The sequence below is a fragment of the Rattus rattus genome, chromosome 5 (genome assembly GCF_011064425.1).
Source record: "Rattus rattus isolate New Zealand chromosome 5, Rrattus_CSIRO_v1, whole genome shotgun sequence".
Lineage (NCBI taxonomy): Eukaryota > Metazoa > Chordata > Mammalia > Rodentia > Muridae > Rattus > Rattus rattus.
In genome coordinates, this window is record NC_046158.1 from 38,107,616 (window position 1) to 38,126,087 (window position 18,472).

Sequence of the window (18,472 nt, forward strand, 5' to 3'; positions counted from 1 at the left end):
TAAAACATGGACAAAGATTTAATTAAACATCTACCCCCCGCCAAAAAAGTATATGAATGAACCTCCTATTATATATGCAATTATAAATTGTTCATTTGCTGGGAAAACCCATTTGTCAGTTTTTCAAATAGCTGAACCAGAGCATCCTATGACTTAGCAATTGTGCTTCTAGGTTTATCTCCAAAGAGAATGAAAACTGGGACTTGGAAATGTACACACTGGTGTATACTGTAGCATTATTATTATTATTATTATTATTATTATTTATTTATTTATTTATTTATTTATTTATTTATTTCTGTGGAAAATACCAGCAGAACCTTGCTTTGGGTTGTGTTGATATTTTAATAATAACAATTCTTTGAAAAATAAATCTAATTCTACTTTTAAAACAGGGAAATGAGGCTGGTGTGTGTGTGTGTGTGTGTGTGTGTGTGTCCTGTGTGTTCTTGTAGGGGGCCATGCACCTGTCAGAGGACCACCTTGGGTTTCACTCCTTGCTTTCCTTCCTGTTCCACACAGGGTCTCTCTTGTTCACTGCCAGGTAAACAAACTAAATGGCCCATGAGCTTTCGGTGGTTTCCTTGCCCAGCCCCCGAGGTGGAAGCATATGCTGGTGTCAGACACATCTGTGCTACTGCATCTGCTGTTTTACATGGTTTCTAGAGGCCTGAACTCAGGCTGTCAGGCTTGCTTGGCCAGACAAGTGCTTTACACGCTGAGCCCTAGGCTGAATTTTGATCTGATTTTCAGAAAAGTCACACAGTTATACAAGCCTCCAACGTCTATGTAGAAATTGGAATAGTAACTTTATATATTTAAAAAATTTCGTCAAATGAGAAATGTTTACAGAACCACCCAGTAAAATCAGCCAAGCGAGAACAATACTAAGTACTGGATAGATGGGTGAGCAAAGGGTGGTCACATATTGTATAGGGCTGTCCTCTGAGTCGAATAGCTGCCATCTTCACTGGGTCTGCTGACTGTTTACTCTCACTGGGAGGAAAGGGGTCGGGAGACCCTCATCCAAGTAGGAGTTCATCCAGCTGCTTCATGCCACCTGTTGTATCCGACTCTGCCCTAACTGTATGTGGCCTGGGCGAGGGGCTAGGTAGATAGACTAGGGGAAGAAGGACCCATCCATGTGGCTAGGTCATCTTCTCTGCTAGGTAAAGACTTCCCCATAGGCAACCCTTCACCTATGCTCTGTAAGGAAACAAGTAAACTGAGTGGTTCTTCAGTGTGGCTTTTGTAGAACAGTACCTTTGTTTGTCTTTGGGAACCTTAGGAGTAAGGTAGATATAGCTCACATCATCCCCTGGGAAAGAATTTCGGCAACACCTGTGCTATAGAATATTACTCAGCCTTAAAAAAGGGAAAAAAAACCCCATGTTATCCATGGTCAAGACTTAACATCATGTGATCCATGTTATAACTTGGCCAAGACTTAATATCATGTGATCCATGTCATAACATGGTCAAGACTCATGTGATCCATGTCATAACATGTCAAGTCTTAACAACACCACACTGAATGAAGTGAGCCAGTCATCAAAAAATAAATATTCTTCCTGATTTCGTATACAGGAGGCATATACAGTATGTCTCAGAGAGGCGTGAAGTAAAACAGTGGAGCCATTTCTTCAGGAGCCAGGGTGTGATGGGGAAGAACAGCACGTTATTTTTATTTAACGAATTCGAACGAGGAGTTTTGGTTCTGCAGGAGGAGAAAGGACCCGGAGATGCTTTGTACATCCCGACGATGCTGACCTCTTGCAAACTGCACCCTGAAAGCGGTTAAGGTAGAAAATTCTATGGAGTGTGTACTTCACCATAATTAAGTTAGCCATATAGAGCAAGCCCTGTATGTACAGAATTCAGGTGACTTCACTGCCCAGGTTGACAGTGACATTAAGATGCTGAAGAGGATGCCAGTCAGTGTGACCGAACACTTCAATTCAAAACTGGCTGTCCTCAGTTAAAGGGCAATTTCATGTCAGCGTGGGAAGTTAAGACGCCATCTCACTTCTGAATTCTGTAAGAGTTAAACAATCACAGTTTGGGGTTCACTTTAATCACTTCCAACCAAGGCCTGTAAAGTCGTTTTATTACAAAAACATAAGGAGCGGAGGCAAAATCCTCTGCCTTAATTGAGCAGCATCAGAAATCATAAACCTAGATGACGGTGTCCCTGCTGGCGAGCCTCTTAAATCCAACTCTGCACCAAGCATCAGCTTCATGAGGCTCAAGATGACGCTGACCAAATTACATCATCAGCTCATCAGTTTACAGGGAAGTGGAGGTCTGTGCAGGGAAGGGGATGGAGCATGGGCCCTCTCAATATGTAGTTTATTTGTAAGCAGGGTGTGTAATAAATGAGCAGGTAGACACACACGTGTACACACACACACACACACACACACACACACACACACTGCAGATGCGCATATACATCACATCCTGTGGCGCAAAGGATGTCAAAGACGTCACTAGTAAAACTGCCTCTACAAATGAGGTGTGGATGGGTGGCTGCCTTACACAAATTCTTTTTGTGCCAAAGGGAAAGCTTCTAAAACCATTAGGATGTGATAGTGACCTCTCAGGTCCCTCCGATAACTGGTGCTTAAAAAATAGAACAAACAAACAAAGAAACAAACAAACCAAATCCACAACCTACCCTCACTTTTAATCACTGTTCAATTGAAGTCCAATAAAGAGAGACTGACAAGAAGAAATTTACCTTATAGTTAAAATAAAGCCACCCTTTGGGGCACGTGCCATGCTGTGTGGGCGGCTTCTCCTTCTCGATGACCCATATTTTCACTCGCTTACAGATGCTGGGCATAGGAACAGAACAATTCTCAGTGCCCCAGAGCCCTGCAGGAGGAGACAGGTCAGAAAGTCTCAGGAACGAAGACAGTTTCCCCCCAAGTTCTTCTGGATAGCTTGTCATGTCATGACCGCTAGGATTTTTCATATTTTATTTTTTGAAGTCTAGAAACTGAACAAAATTACTAACTACAGAGATCTCTAGTGACCCTTACCTGGGCAAGGTGAGACCCGTGTAAGACTATAAGAACTTTTTACGAAAGGAAACAAATGCTAAAATAGAAACAGGATTAATCTAAAATCCTAGGAATATTTGACTTGGGACGCAAAGTAAGACTTTACAGTTTTAAGTATCCAGCCTCAGTATACGGGGGAAACAATTCTAAGATCGTCATTTCTGAAGATTTTAAAACATTTAAAGCTTTATAAAAGGTCCTCAGGAAATGCAGGTTGGATATACCTAATTGAAATTCTAAAACAAACTCCGAGTGTTGATGTGGTGCTCCAGGAAGACTCCCCTTCGGAGGCATTTCCGATTTCAGATGTTTAGCTCGCAAAAACAGTTCAGTGGTAAAAGCCCACCTTAGCATCCCCAACCTGCAAACCCAAAACACTTCTCTTACTCAGATCCCCAACCTACATAAGAACGTAATACGGTAAAGCAGGAACTTCTCAAAAAGGAGGATTTCTCAGTCTTGACCCTTACACGAAACCTGTCTTCTGTAAGATAGATCCCCAACTTCCCAGCCTCCTTCGAACTGTCTTCTAATTTAAGAGGGCTGCAATGGCGGGGGTGGGGTGGGTGGGTGGGGTGGTGTCAGGACGCCGGTAAGTGAATGCCTGACTAGAAGCTGCCGCACAGCCCAAGGCAGGTTTAACTTCTTGTATCAGAACAAGAGTAAAATCTGGGGCTTCCGTCTAAGGTGGGGCTGGGCTGACTGTTAGCGGGAATACTCAGCTCTTCTTGCAAACAGCTCTTTCCATAGGCTGTCCTGACACCTGCTGGTAAAGCAAGCGGATTAACTACAGTTTTCTCCTAACTCTGCAGAGGCCCGCCCACAGCCCAGAGGATTTCTCTTTCTTTCTTTCCAGACCAAGTTAGTTAGGAATATTTTTATTTTTATTTTATTTATTTATTTTTTTTTATTTATTTCTTTAGTATGGCTTCACTCAGCCTAGGCAGCACTGTTCTTAGAACATACAGAAGATACAGACAGGATTTCTAGCCTCACTGTGCCACGGAATCCAATATGCAAATAGGTTCTCTTCTAGGATGAGCAGTCATTAGAGCCAGAGAAGGAGGGGGAGGGGCGGGGAGAGAAGGGGGAAGGGGGAGGGGGAGGAGGAGCTGAGCACAGGTGTTTTATTTAAAGATGCTTTGACTGCATGTATGTCTGTGTGAGGAGGGCACCGGAGCCCCTGGAACTGGAGTTACTGTTGTGACCTTCCATGTGGGTGCTGGGAATTGAACCTGGGTACCCTGGAAAGTCAGCCAGTGTCCTTAACTGCTGAGCCATCTCTCTAGCCCTGAATGTAGGGTATTCTTTTTTTTTCTCTCTCTCTCTCTCTCTCTCTTTTTAATGTGAGGGAAAATGGAAGTAAATTTCACAGAGATTAGAGTGTTGGTCAGTTTACAAATAGGAGAATAGAGCTGTATGAAGAAATAGCCCCACAATGAAGTCTCACAGAGAACAGCATTTACAAGGCATGTCCCCCCTGCCCCCCCCCCGTGTCTGCCCAAATTAGTTAACTCTTAATTGTTAGTGTGCCTGGTCCCAGAGGAGGTCTGAAGAGAACGGTCTGTCTAAGCTCCACCCCCACAGTTACCTGGCAACAGCCAGCTGTGCCTGACTCACTATAAAAGGAGCTCCTTGCCCTCCTCTCTCTCTTGTTCTTGCTCTCTTAGCCCTTAGTTCCTCCTCTCCCTATTCCCCTCCCCCTTCTCTCCACGTGCTCATGGCCGCCTCTACTCCTTTCCTTCTCTACTCTCTCTCTCTTTCTCTGCCCTACTAACCTCTTAACTCCTGTCCCCATGCCCTGAATAAACTCTATTCTATACTATACCATCTGTGGCTGGTCCCTCAGGAGGAAGGGATGCCTCAGCATGGGCCCACTGAGGCACTGCCTTTACCCAGACCCCCATAGAACATACCCCCACCCCCATCTTTTATAAACACAACAAAGTGGGTGTGGGGAAGCCAGGTTTCGTCTCTGGGGCAGAGGTGCGTGTCGGTCACAGTCTCCGTTGGCTCTCGAGGACTTATCTATCTGTAAGTTATTGACAGGCATGTGGCTGCATGAATTTCGTAAGCTGAGTGATGATCCAGCAGCCTGACAACTCGTGAGACTGCACACAATCAACAGAAAACAAAACAAAACAAAACAAACAACAACAACAACAAAAAAAAAAAACCTGCACAGGGGAGAATGGCAGCCTCTAGAGGTGGTTGTGGTATAAACCCAAACATGGACAAGGAACTTAACCTGTTATAGCAGACATGAAGACGCATCGCTTTCTCTGGCTATCCATTCTTCCTTTCCTTCCTTTGTCCCAGTTCTGAAATATCACGGGTGACCCATTACTCCAGCTGTAGGAAAATTTAAAGAGATTAGTGTTTTTCATATGTGTGTGGTATCATGTTTGTGTATATTTGTGCCGCACGTGTGTAGATGCCTGTGGAGACCAGAAAGGGGCGCCAGGTCTCCTTGAGCTGGGGTTGCCCAGTGTGGGTGCGGAGAACAATTCTGAAGGAGAGGCGAGTGCGCTTGCGCACTGAGCCGCCCCTCCAGCCTAGGGCGGAGGAGGAGGGGGCGATTAAGGTCTCATTTTGCATTTTCAGTATCTGCATCCATCCCTGAGTTCTGGGGTATGGACTTGAACTATAATGGTTTATTCAATTTGGTTACATGGTCACGGGCAGCATTTTACCCATAGTTAATACTGTGCCGTTCTCACAAAGTTTTCTCAACGTTAACTTTATGCTGTGTTTTTTATCTCTCGCACAAAAGATTAGGGCAGGCGGAAGCCTGCACGGGTAACGGGTATTTTTGTCGGATAGACTGGTGTTGGATCCACTGGTGCTGAACTGGAAAACACTCGTGCCTTTCATTCGAAGAATGAAGTTTGCTAAGTTAAGGATTAACAGGTGAAAGGCTAGTCAGCGAACTGGTCACCAGAATCCAGTCCAGTCACTGGGCACATACGACTTGTCCAGTAATGTTAACTACGGATTAATCACGGTTCGTACTGAATTTGATCTCCAGCTCTTCTATCTTCAAGTCCGATCCACCAATTCGCCCCGTACTTTGATAGCTAATAAAGGGAAGAGAGAAAATGTCAGCATTCGTCGTTCTTGTTTTCTTCACCATCTGGATCAGTGGAGGTACTATTAGCTTTTGAATCACTACGATTTTACCCAGTTATAGGAAGAATCACTAAGAGCTGGTATCTAGAGGGAACATGAAATTGAATTATTCTAAAGCACTTCTTGTTCATTATGAAAGAGAATTGTAGTGAACCACCGAAAATATCTTCTTTCCATTCAACTCGAAAGGCAAGGTTTCTAACTCTGTAAGAAGCCACGTGACACGAAAGAGAGATGGGTGCTTCTTCTGAGTATAATTAGCGGCTTCTTCTCTCGGTGATTTATGGAAGCTCACCGCAGATGTCACATGTATTTGACAAACAAGGTACGAAGACATCAACAGAATAAAGATTTAGAGTCTAGGCATATTAGTCTGTGAACCTATAGACAGTGTCCACATTCAGAGAGAGAGAAGGAGGTAGGGAAGGAGGGAGGAGGAGAGAGAGAGAGAGAGAGAGAGAGAGAGAGAGAGAGAGAGAGAGAGAGAGAGAGAGAGAGAGAAAGAGAGAGAGAGAGAGAGAGAGAGAGAGAGAGAGAGAGAGAGACACATAGGACAAAAGAATACTACAGAATTTCAATGGCTGACAACTAGAAAATTATCCATGTTTTTTAAAAAAAAATCTACAGCCAATTATTAATCACCCAGGCCCAGCACAGAGAAGTATCAAACTGAAAAACATGGACATGCAGGTGCACACACATATACACACGGTCCAGCAAATATAACGCTGGACTTATGATCCAGGAAATTGAAGCCTTCTCCTTAATCATAAAAGAGACAGATGAGATTTCACCGAGCCTTCTCGAGCGGTGTGCTTTATGGCGTGTCTGCCCCCTCTGTCTGTGTATCAAAATCCAAATTAACCTTTATATGCCAAAACCCTACTAATGTTAAGGCCCTATGCATTTAAATTTGTACTCTTATTTCCTTCTGGGAAGACTTGGGGATACGTCTTTAAGAGGCATTATTTATTTCCTTATGAATTTCAAGCCACTCTACAATAGGACCTGAGAGTGTGCTAATGTTCTGACTTGAAACGAGTGTACTTTTACTTCTTAAACAGCGTGGCTGTGCATCAGGTCGGCAATCTGAGAACACTGCGCGGGGGGAGCCGCTACAACTTGAGATCCCTGAGGAGCTGTCCCACAGGCATGTTCCCACATGCTGAATTCAGAGCCCCGTTTCCAGACTTGGGAATGGTTCCGTTGCGATCGGCTGTGGATACAGTGGGGAGACCACTTCACCGCATCTAAGGGAGGCACGTGGGCAACAGTGGTTCTGAATCATGACCCGACCGCTCACTGTCCCGGTTTAGAACCTTTAAGGGGAGTTATGGCACTCATATCTTAAGTGAGTGTGTGTACTGCCGCCTGAATTAAGGTATGGTCATCTGCCACACAGCCTATCCCAGCTGTGATGTATATGGTAAAGACCTTCATGGGAGAAGCTGAAAGGTGGCCCGACAGAAGAGCCCGGTATGGAAAGTGAATATTTTGAATGCTAGGAGTATAACTATAACAACCGAAACCTAATGATAGGTGTTTAAAGAAGAAATGTAATATGAGCATGCAATTCACAAATCAGTTATATTTTGCTATGCTCAAGTAGCCCTCCAGTTAACTGACATGGGAGGTCATTTTCCAAACACAAGCCAACACGTTCATCTACTGAGCGTTCTAAAGCAAAGGCGATCTGTCACCTCTTAGGTTTCTACCAAGGTGCTTAAGGGCGTTCATTTAAGGGTTTGAACTGCCAGGTTTTAAGAGGTAATAGATTTGATAGGTAGCTTTTGAAGTGTTTACAAACACAAAACTTAACATAGTGAATCGCAGTTTTAAAATGCAAACACTGTATAGCACGGATACAAGTGGTAGCCAATCACGTCCTCTGACTCTCAAGGGCTTGTAACCACTGATGTTTTCATCATCGGTCAGAAAAAGAGAAGACTGGAGAAAAGAGACATATTCAAAGCTCTCTAACACCCCTTGGTCTGTTATCAGAGAGGGAGAGAAAACATAAGCACTCTTCAAAAGAAGAATCATTTTTGTTAGAAAGTCTGTGCCCGGATTCCTGTCTCATGTTACATTCTTCTACGCTCCAAATAAATTTTATTTTGGCCTTCCACAGTCCTACTTACTATTCTTCATAGAAAAGTGATATGAAAGCCTGCTATTTCAAACTAATTACTCACTCTAACTTTTTGACGTTTTTAGGATGGATGTGTCTCAAAAGTGAGTGGTACCTTCCTCCCCAAGTTTGATACCTCATCCTAGAATCAATACGCTCCCCTGCGTCCAGCCACTCAGCAAGCATATCCTTGTGATGCCTTACTTGTGAAATGCTAATCTAATGTTCACCATAGATACGGTCACAGAGTACTGACAACCAAAAGTCCCAATCCTGGGTAGAGATAAATACTGCTTGGAAATCTACAGGTAGATCCTGCCACACTGAATGCAGATGGCTCCTCCCCTCCCCAGTCTTTTATATTGAAATCCTAACTCACAAGATGACATGTTTGGAAGCCTGGTAAGTGATTAGATCAGCAAGCCCTCATGAGCGGTGCTAGTGTCCTAGGGAGATGGAGCCCAGAGAGTGAAGAATGACTCTCGCCGAACGGAATCTGACTTAACACTGTTCCTATTACAGAACAAGCCGAAGTCCAAGGACAGAGAGGTGTAACAAAGCCTACGTCTCCATTAGTTCCTATCAATCTGTGTAGAAGGAAAACATCTGCAAAAGAAAAGAAAGCCATGACATTTAAGGAAACTTAAATGAATGTGTGGAGTCAAGTTTTAAAAATATTGCCTCCCCCAAGGACAGAAGAAGGTGTACACTATGGATTCTGCGTAGTGATTTGTGTTCCTGTACCGCTCTGATTTTGCTGTGGATGAATTCTTGCTCCTGAGCAGAATAAATCGTGAGGAAATCACTTCGCAGCCAGCCGCAGACAAACTCAAAGGTGGCCCACTCCGCAGGATGGGTGTGGAAGAGGTACTCGGCATTCTGATAGAAGAGCCAGGGTGCATCTGCAAGGAAATCACATGACCATGATGACGCTCTCGGGACTAGCGAGAGATGGAAGGGGGACTTGAAGGAGGAGTTCAGGCTGCGATTGACTCCCAAATTGTAATTTGGTCATTTGACATTTAAAAAAAAGGGGTGTAAGTATGTATGGATACACGCACAGACGTGCACGTGCGCACACTTACAATTCACTTATTTTCTTAGTCTACCACACTTGAGAACCCTTCACTAGTTTTCAAAAGCCAGGGATAGATCCATGTTTTAAAATAATAGGCTGTGGAAATAGAGGCGTGATCTTAATTTCACCCTTACTTAATGTGTATATCTATTACTTTGATTATGCCCTTCTTGATCTGCTGATATGATCTAATTATCAGAGAACGGGTGTGTGGAAAGAGAGGAAAATGCACTCATCGTAACCCCTCCATGGTGTGATTTAGAAGTTAGAGAATTACCAAGTTGGCCCTTACCGTACTGGTACCAGACTGGAAAATTGGGTTTCACATCTGCAGAGCAAAAGCGAAAAGAAACATGTTGCCTGAGACTTCTGGACAAGTGCAGTTTCCGAACTCCCCTCAGCTCTAATCTCGCTATTCTTACTTCACCTTCAAAACACTGAGTTTAGGAACAGATACTCTGTACTGTCTAGACTCTGTGCAGGGCAATCTCCAGAGTCCTTGAGAAAGGACATGGACACTTGCTGGCAGCGACTGCGTGTGAGACGCTGTACTAGGTGCTCCCACACACTCGGAGCGCAGCGTTCCTGTGTGCTTGTGATGTTGGGGATATTTCTTTCATCTGTACTTACACCATCAGCTGGTGGCCTTCATCCCTAACGCACATCTTGGCATAGGGTACCTTGCGGTTTTCCCTCCTTTGCCTGTGAGCCCTCCCTGCTTTAACTAAGCTAGTGTAGCCAGTTCATCGGGCAGGGTTCTAGTGCTGAGATTATGAATCTCTGGGACTCTTCGTTCGAAAAGTGCTGTATCTCATTAAAATGCAAACACATAGTAAAGATCTTGTACCTCTTGGAATTTTGCATATCCACTCATGTTTGGAAGCACAGTTCGAGGGCAACAATGTGTTGTTTGCCTTATACACAGCACAGTTTTTTGCATCTTCTTCAAAATAAGCATTGTCTAAAAATGAAGAGACAACCTGCGGCAGATGAAGTTCGTTATTCCTTAGTGACGATCCCCCAAGGGAGCTTCAGAAGATTCAAGGCAGCATGAGTGCAAGCGCTATTGACAGTGGTTCTCCACCTGTGTGCAGCAACCCCCTGCACACAGGGGGTCGCACAAGCCTTTCCAGGCCATCCGAAAACACAGGTATTTGCGTCACGATTCATAACAGTAGCAAATTTACAGTTATGAAGTAGCAATGAGAATAAATTTATGGCTGTGGGTCACAACAACATGAAGAACGATATTAAAGGGTCCGAGTGTTAGGAAGGTTGAGAACCATGGCTCGAGGGACTTCAGAGGGACCTTCAGAAATGTCTACTTGTCATTCCAGGGTAAGATTGGTCCACGTTTGTGAAGACTAAGCTAATGGGTACTCCCCCCCCCCTTTTTTTCCTGTTTCTCTCTTACAAAGAGGCACGAGTGGATGCGAAGATAGGGCAGCCAGTAAAGTGCTTGCTGGACCAATCATGAGGACCTGAGCTCAATCTGAAGCACCCACATCGAGGATTAAGAAAAAAAAAATCTACAGCAGTATGTGCCTGCTATCACCCTACTGTGGAAGTGAAGGTAAGGACCTTGGGCTTGGTGGCCAGCCAGTGCAGCCTAATTGGTAAGTTCCAGGTTTAGTTGGGGAGTCCTGTCACAAAGAAGTAGAGAGTGGTTGAGAAAGACCCCTGACATAGGCTGCTGGCTTCCCCACACATGCAGATGTGCTCAAGCACACACTCACACAGTCTTTCAGTTGTTTTCTCCAGAGGGAATCAGATATACGCTTCATTCTGAGATTGCAATGTTGTAGTGGTTTAAAGAGCGCCCCCCATAGGCACATAGAGAGTGGCACTATTTGAAATGGTTAGGACACACGGCCTTGGTGGAGTGGGTGTGGCCTTGGAGGAGTGGGTGTGGCCTTGGAGGAGTGGGTGTGGCCTTGGAGGAGTGGGTGTGGCCTTGGAGGAGGAAGTGTGTCACTGGGGATGGGCTTTGAGGTTTCAGTTACAGAGCCAAACTCTCTCCTTCCTGCTATCTGCCAATCTGTAGAATGCTTGGCCCTTTCTCCAGCACCATGTCTGCCTGTGTGCCGCCATGTTTCCTGCCACATGATAATGAGCTAAACCTTTGAACGGCAAGCCAGCTCCAATTAAATGTTTTTATAAAAATCGCTGTGGTCACAGTGTCTCTTCACGGCAATAGAACACTGATTAAGACAACTCTTTCCTGGGGTCTTGGTAAACTTCTAGTTTTAGGGATGTACCAGATTTTGGTATCATCTTTGATGACATTTATTTGCTAAGCATTTATATTAAATGCTAATCATTATGTTTTAAAGTCTAAGACAGTGCTAGTCTTTTTGTTTGTTTTAGTTTTAGTTTTTTGAGAATGGATCTCAGTACTTAGCCTTGGCTGGCCTGGAACTCAAGATATAGACCAGACCGGCCTCAAACTCATAGAAATCCACCTGCCTCTATCTCTCAAATGCTGGAATTAAAGGTATGTGACTCCATGCCTGGCTCTAGACATAGATTCCATAAATCAGAAAACTAGCATTGTTTTGAGTGACCACATATTGTATATAATTGCCACAACAGATGTTTTTAAATGAGGTATAAATCTTTTTAACTATTTAATGATTACCTGGCAGGAAAGTAGATGAACCACAGATGAAATTAGGGTATGTATATTTAATAAATAGGATATGGATATATATATATCCATATCTTTAGCCACTTTGAACTATTTAAATATGCACAGAGGTATTATGAACTCATCCAGTGTGTCTGTCCTCGTGTTGGAGAATTACATGAGTTATAATTCATTCTGTCCAGTGGGCTGTGCACAGCACCTTGGGTCACTAGTACAGTTAGTCATTGTCTGTCCTTCTGTAATGAGCTAGTCCGAGTGACTAAAACAGAGTATCCCAACCTCTATGTGTTACATTTCATTTCCCAAGAGCAAGATGGCTTTAGTTCCTCTCTTCTGTTTCTGGGTCTCAGCTTCTTTAGCGAAAGAAATGGGCAGATCTGAGGGCTCCAAACCCTCTCTAGGTCTCTTTCCGCTCTTTATTCTTGACACCCTTTTCAAAGAAGCAACACTGGAGTGGAAAATGTGGCTACTATCATGTTTAAACCAGCATTTCTCTGTTGTTATTGTTCCCTGCAGAAGAAGCACACAGGTTCTCTTGTTTGTTTGGTGATTTTGTTTTTTGTTTTTTCCTTTTCTTTTAAATCTCCTCTCAGCTACGAATTTGAACCCTGTCCTTTGAATAGGCTGTTTTTTTCCTCCCAAGTTGGTCTTTATCCACACTTGGCTGCTGGTATTGTACAAAGTGGGACAGCCCTGGACAACCTGTGTGCAGGTCCAGGCTGACCTGTGTAATCCGTTATGTGGATTAAATGCTCTATTGTCCACCGGCACAGGCTGTTAAGAAGGTTAGGAAACAGCAGCTGTCCCAAATGGTCCCTGCAGGCTGGCTCTCACCGCCCCCCTTTCAGAGTTGAAACGGTGTCATGTAATTTTCCTTGTCACCTTGAGAGAAATCTGAGAATTCCTCAATGCACCTGGAAAAACAATGCACCATTTGGGTCCTTTTCCCTTTCCCAGAGTTTGTGAGTATGGGGCGGGCTGAGAAGCAAACCTTTGCCCCTCTGGAACTGCCTGGTCTGAGTTACTTCTCAGGCTGATGTCATTTGTCCTTGTTCAGAGATAGAGTAAAGATACTGTGTGTGTGTGTGTGTGTGTGTGTGTGTGTGTGTGTGTGTGTGTTGTGGTATGTGTATGGTATGTGTGTGTCTAGTGTGTGTGTGGTTGGTGTGTGTATAGTATGGTGTGTGTGTGGTATGGTGTGTGTGTGTGGTGTGGTATGTGTGTGTGTGTTGTGGTGTGTGTGGGTGTGTGTGTGTGTGTGTGGTGTGTGTTGTGTGTGTGTGGTGTGTGTGGTGTGTGTGGTGTGTGTGTGTGGTGGTTTGGTGTGTGTGTGGTTGGTGGTGTGTGTGTGTGGTGGGGGGTGTGTTGGGGGGGGTGTTTGTGTGTGTTTGTGTGTGTTTGGTATGGTATTGTGTGTGTGTGTGTGTGTGTGTGTGGTATGGTGTGTGTGTGTGTATATATGTGTGTGTGTGTGGTGTGATGTGTTTTGGGGTGTGTGTGTGTGTGTGTGTGTGTGTGTGTGTGTGTGTGTGTTTGGGGAGTAGGGACAGGCAGAGGACAGAGAAGGGTGTCCTGTGTCTTTCTCTATGCTGACCTCTCTAGCTTATGGCTTTGACAGAGGATCTTCTCACTGAACCAGAAACTCCCCCTTCTGGGCAGGCTGGTTGGCCAGCAAGTTCTAGAGATCCACCAGTCTCTGTTCCTGAATACTGGAGTTAAATGTTTTATGCCTAGCTCTTACGTGGGTACTGGAGATTTGAACTCAGATCCTCATGGGCACAGAGCTCTCTCGTACGTTTCTAAGCAGTTTCTTTCTCGCTGTGACATGGAGAAAGGCCACATACTCACACAGGCATTCTGCAGGAAGGAGGGTGACTTAGAAGCCTGGTGCTACTGTAAAGACCAGCCGTTTCTCGGAATGGGAAGCAGTTTAGGGGAATATTTTTGGAGATTTGGATTTCCTCTCAGGATGAAACAGAGGGACCTCAGAACAGTATGGTCACCCGAAATTCCCCGGGACCTTGGTACAATCATTGTCATAGACAAGGCCTGGGGCAAATTTGCCAAAGGGCTGCAGCCACTTCAGGTTCTCTGGGTTGTTTTCCCAAGTGGGTCCAGGACCGCCTGGCTCCACTACATCTCTTGAATATAGTGTGAAACGACTTACAGGAGACCCGTCAGACCACTCCCAAGAACCGGCATTCAGTGGGTTCCTTTTATTCAATCCGATCCAGAACTGCCTTTCTTGTGTCCTAGGAAGAGAAGAAACAAAGGCGCTGTCTTTCTGATCGCATTCCCAGCCTCACACAGAAGGTTCTGTGAGACGGTGAACCATGAACAGGAAGAACCGAGGCTGATTGGCAGGCTCGGGCAAGTTGGCATACATGGATCAAGCATTGTTTCACACACAAAATCCTGCATTTATGAAATGAGGGCAGGTGTTTAGACTCACATGCTCCTGTGTGGTTTGCTCGGAGCTCATGCCCAATGGGGAGAAAAATCAACCTATACTGAGAACGGGAGCTCTTCATCAAGAATGGAGATGCCTGAGGGGCTCTGCCAGAGCCTGACAAATACAGAGGCAGATGCTCACAGCCAACCATTGGACTGGGCATGGGGACCCCAATGTAGGAGTTAGAGAAAGGACTAAAGGAGCTGAAGGGGTTTGCAACTCAATAGGAAGAACAGCAATATCAACCAACCAGACCCCCCAGAGCGCCCAGGGACTAAACCACCAACCAAAGAGTACACATGGAGCAACCCGTGACTCCAGCAGCATACGTAGCAGAGGATGGCCTACTATGGCATCAATGGGAGGAGAGGTCTTTGGTCCTGTGAAGGCTTGATGCCCCAGTGTAGGGGAATGCTAAGGTGGGGAGGCGGGAGTGGGTGGTTAGGTGGGGGAGCACCCTCATAGAAGCAGGGGGAGGGGGGATTGGATAGGGAGGTTTCCAGAGGGGAAACCTAGAAAGTGAAGAACATTTGAAATGTAAATAAATATAATATCCGATTTAAAAAAAATGGAAATACCTTTCGATCGAGGCCATGAGCACACAAGAGTAAGCTGCTAGGAAATCCTAGGGCCTGGTATCCCTGGATGACTTAACCGTGCTACTGCCTACTACTTGACTTTGTTTTTTGTGCTGTTTGTGTATTTTATGCAAGTTGATTCCTGTCATCCTCATCTACAAAAAGGGACACAGAAAGTTTGGGGCCTGTTTTTTTTTTTCCTTCTAGTTTCCAACATAAATAACTCTGAGGCCGATCAGCCTGGGCCATGGTAGATTAACTTGAGCAGTCACCACTGGTTTGGAGCTGGCAAGAAGCGTCACAGGGAATCATCCTCCCTCCTATTAGACGGAGAACAAATATGTCAGATTGCAGAGTACTCAATAAATCAAGCAATAAAGCCTAATTGTATGGCGGACCATCTCGCTGAGATAATTTTCTGAGAATAATTTTGAAGAATTAAAGATTTAAGAGACTCAGAAGTCATGACAGATGCTTCCTCATGCTTAACGTAGGGAAGCGTGCTCGCTCGGCGGGGTCACTCCTCACATGTATGAGACAGAGGTCAAGGTTAAAAGCAAAGCCTCTGAGGTCACTGGTGGTCGCTGGCTACTGGCAATGTCACACCTCCAAGAAGATGAAGGTGACCTGTATAAGTCAGGCCAGGACAGTGAGCCCCCAGGACACAGTCTAAGAACCAGCTTCACACTCCCCACGCTGGGAGCGCTTGGTCTACTCCTCGCTGATTTTCCCGTTCTTTGTTTCTACTGGCTCACAGAAGACAAATTGATATTTATTTCTCTCCACTAATTTCCTAAATTGTGTGATTTTTTAAATAACACACATTCGACACAGCTGAATTCCCTTCGTAGCCTGGGCAAAAATAAAGCATAAATCATTCGACTTTTATGTTCAGATGCTAAAGATCAATAATTTGAACGGTGCACAGAGTTCTATTAGGGACTTTAAGTGTGGACAGAAAGAATGTCATTACCTTTGGTCTTAAAGGGAAAGTGTTTACAGATCTGGTCTAGGGGCAGGATGTGCGAACACGGCTTGTAAGGGGTTAAAGTACCAAAGCACAGCAGAACACAGGACAGTGAAGCTGCCCTCAGAGCCGGCAAGCAATCCAGTCAATGAGGACGCTTCCTCAACACCAGCCTCATAAAGTCTGAGGTGCCATAGAGGGCTCTGTCTCAAGGTGCCCAGTAAAACAAGGGCTTAGGTCAGTCGTTCCCATAGGAACAAGTGGTTCCATAGGCTGTAAGGAAGCTTATTTCAGGGGGAAAACCAATTTGTAGAGAAAGTGCTTCCTGCTGGAAGTCTTCATAATACTGATTCAGAGCATATTTCTAATAGTGTACATTGGTTTTTAGTTTTATTTGATCCTTCTGATGCTATCTTTCCTACCCTTCTCAAAGAACAATAACAATAGTTCCTCCAGCAAATCCTTTCCGTACGTAACTGCTCTAAGAATACCTGCAAGGTCATTTTTGTAAACGCTAAAGGTGAATAATTGGATGGTTGCTCATATTCACTTATGGGAATACCGTGTGAAGCCTTTAGGTTGCTTCCAATTTAAACTTAGGTGACAAGGTTGGGAATTTAGTTCAGTGGTAGAATATACCCTGGGTTTGGCCACAAATGAATGAATAAACCAACCAGCCAGCCAGCAGCCAGCCAGCAGCCAACCAGTCAGACAGCCAACTAACCAACCAACCAACCAATCAAATAACCAGCCAACCAACCATCCATCCATCCATCCATCCAACCAATCAAATAACCATCCGTCCGTCCGTCCATCCATCCATCCATCCATCCATCCATCCAACCAACCAACGAAAACCAGACTACATTTATAACTTCATGAGTATAAAGATTTTTAACAACTGATGCTCACTAGTGGGTGAATATTGAGACAATTTTTGACTATAACCTCAAAATTAGTAAGTATTTACCAATTAAATTTTGAGTGTAGAAGCTTATTCACGAAGTTTTCTTCCTCTATGTGGGCAAAACTTGCGAGGTGAGCTCCGAACTCCTCACAGAAGGCTTCAGCTTCCCTCCATGATCTTTTCATCAGGACCTTTTCGCTATGAAAGACCTGTAGAGCGACACAGAACAGCAAAGCTGCTGGATTCTCCTTTATTCTTCTTCTCTCGGGTGAGAAGAGGGAGACTTCTTCTATAGCGAGCATGGACTCTTTCCATTGAGCCAGACTTCCGCCCCTTTCTTATTCCTCATTGAAAGTTTGATTTGAAGGAGTAACGCATATCAAACTAGAACATGACCAGTTCTTAGAAGACTTTTGGCTCCCTCTACCTTCCTTGGTTTCTTTTTCACTAAACCTCTTATGACAGACATAGAGTTTTCTCTTGATAAATGTTTGTCCATATGTAAGGAAAGTCAGGTCAAGAGATATTAAGAATACCAGGCCACACACAAACCAGGTTTAGGCCCACAACACCTTGCTTCCAGAATCCATCCATTTCTATTCTGGCAGTCTGCCTATGGCAAGTTAGAATCCAAGGAATGGAAATGATGTTGTTGGGTCCATACAGGCGAGGAAAATCAAGGCCGGAGGCCTGGAGCAGGTCTATTTCTAGGGTCAGCTGGCAGCTCCATGGTATCTAACTTCTCTCCTGTACGTCAGCTGTTGTGGTGACAGGAAGCAGTTGCATTTGGAGCATCTGCTTTTGTCTTAACAAAAAAAGCAGGAGGCTGAAGACCCAGAGCTCCCAATATGGGGCCTCTGCACCCTCTCTGTTAGTAACTATGGTTATTAGCTTGACCCTCTGATGCTGCCAGTGCAATCTCTGGCCAGTTTTCACTGCGTTCTGATTGGCCGAGACCAGAATGAATGCCTTTCCAAATCCCGTGGACCACAGCACAGCCTTTCCATCTTCTAAATTATATGTCAAAACTTGCACCCTTTGGGATCCTCTCCCCGAATCACTCTAAATTCATAAATCCACCACCACACGCATCGGGCACACCTTGCATTTGTTGACATGTCAGGGTGACAGATAGTAAAAAACCACTGCACTGGGAGTCCCAAGACCCAGGGATTTATTCCAACTCTGTCAATAAATAATTGTGATCTTGGACAAATCACTTCATCATACTGGCTTCTGGTCACTCATTTCTGAAGTTTAACTTATTGCTCCATGAGGTCGTGTCCGGGCCCTTTATTTATGAAATTTTATGTAGGGGTTTCTCGTGTGTACATTTAAATGAAGAGCATTCAGTTGTGTCTCCTGCTACGTCTGTACTGCGGTGTTTGTGGAATCCTGTCTGTGCCCAGCAGAGGAGGAAGAACTTTCTCCGTGGGTTCGGAGACGAAAATGAACCAAGAGAAGAGTACCAAACGCAAGACTAATTTTTAAAAAGTGGGTACCTCTAATAAGACAGTTGTG

At 44.6% G+C, this 18,472-nt stretch overlaps 1 protein-coding gene across 1 annotated transcript in view; it reads right to left on the reverse strand.

Moving 5' to 3' along the window:
* Pla2r1 (phospholipase A2 receptor 1) overlaps positions 1 to 18,472 on the reverse strand; it is a 130,245-nt gene that overhangs the window by 19,246 nt on the left and 92,527 nt on the right. Inside the window, exons 13-20 of the mRNA XM_032901940.1 lie at positions 17,015 to 17,160; positions 14,215 to 14,299; positions 10,248 to 10,380; positions 9,693 to 9,728; positions 9,067 to 9,224; positions 6,078 to 6,142; positions 5,314 to 5,417; positions 2,741 to 2,877 (exon numbers count right to left, since the gene is read on the reverse strand). Coding sequence (XP_032757831.1) covers positions 2,741 to 2,877; positions 5,314 to 5,417; positions 6,078 to 6,142; positions 9,067 to 9,224; positions 9,693 to 9,728; positions 10,248 to 10,380; positions 14,215 to 14,299; positions 17,015 to 17,160 — 864 coding nt within the window. The remainder of the gene's footprint in view (positions 1 to 2,740; positions 2,878 to 5,313; positions 5,418 to 6,077; positions 6,143 to 9,066; positions 9,225 to 9,692; positions 9,729 to 10,247; positions 10,381 to 14,214; positions 14,300 to 17,014; positions 17,161 to 18,472) is intronic.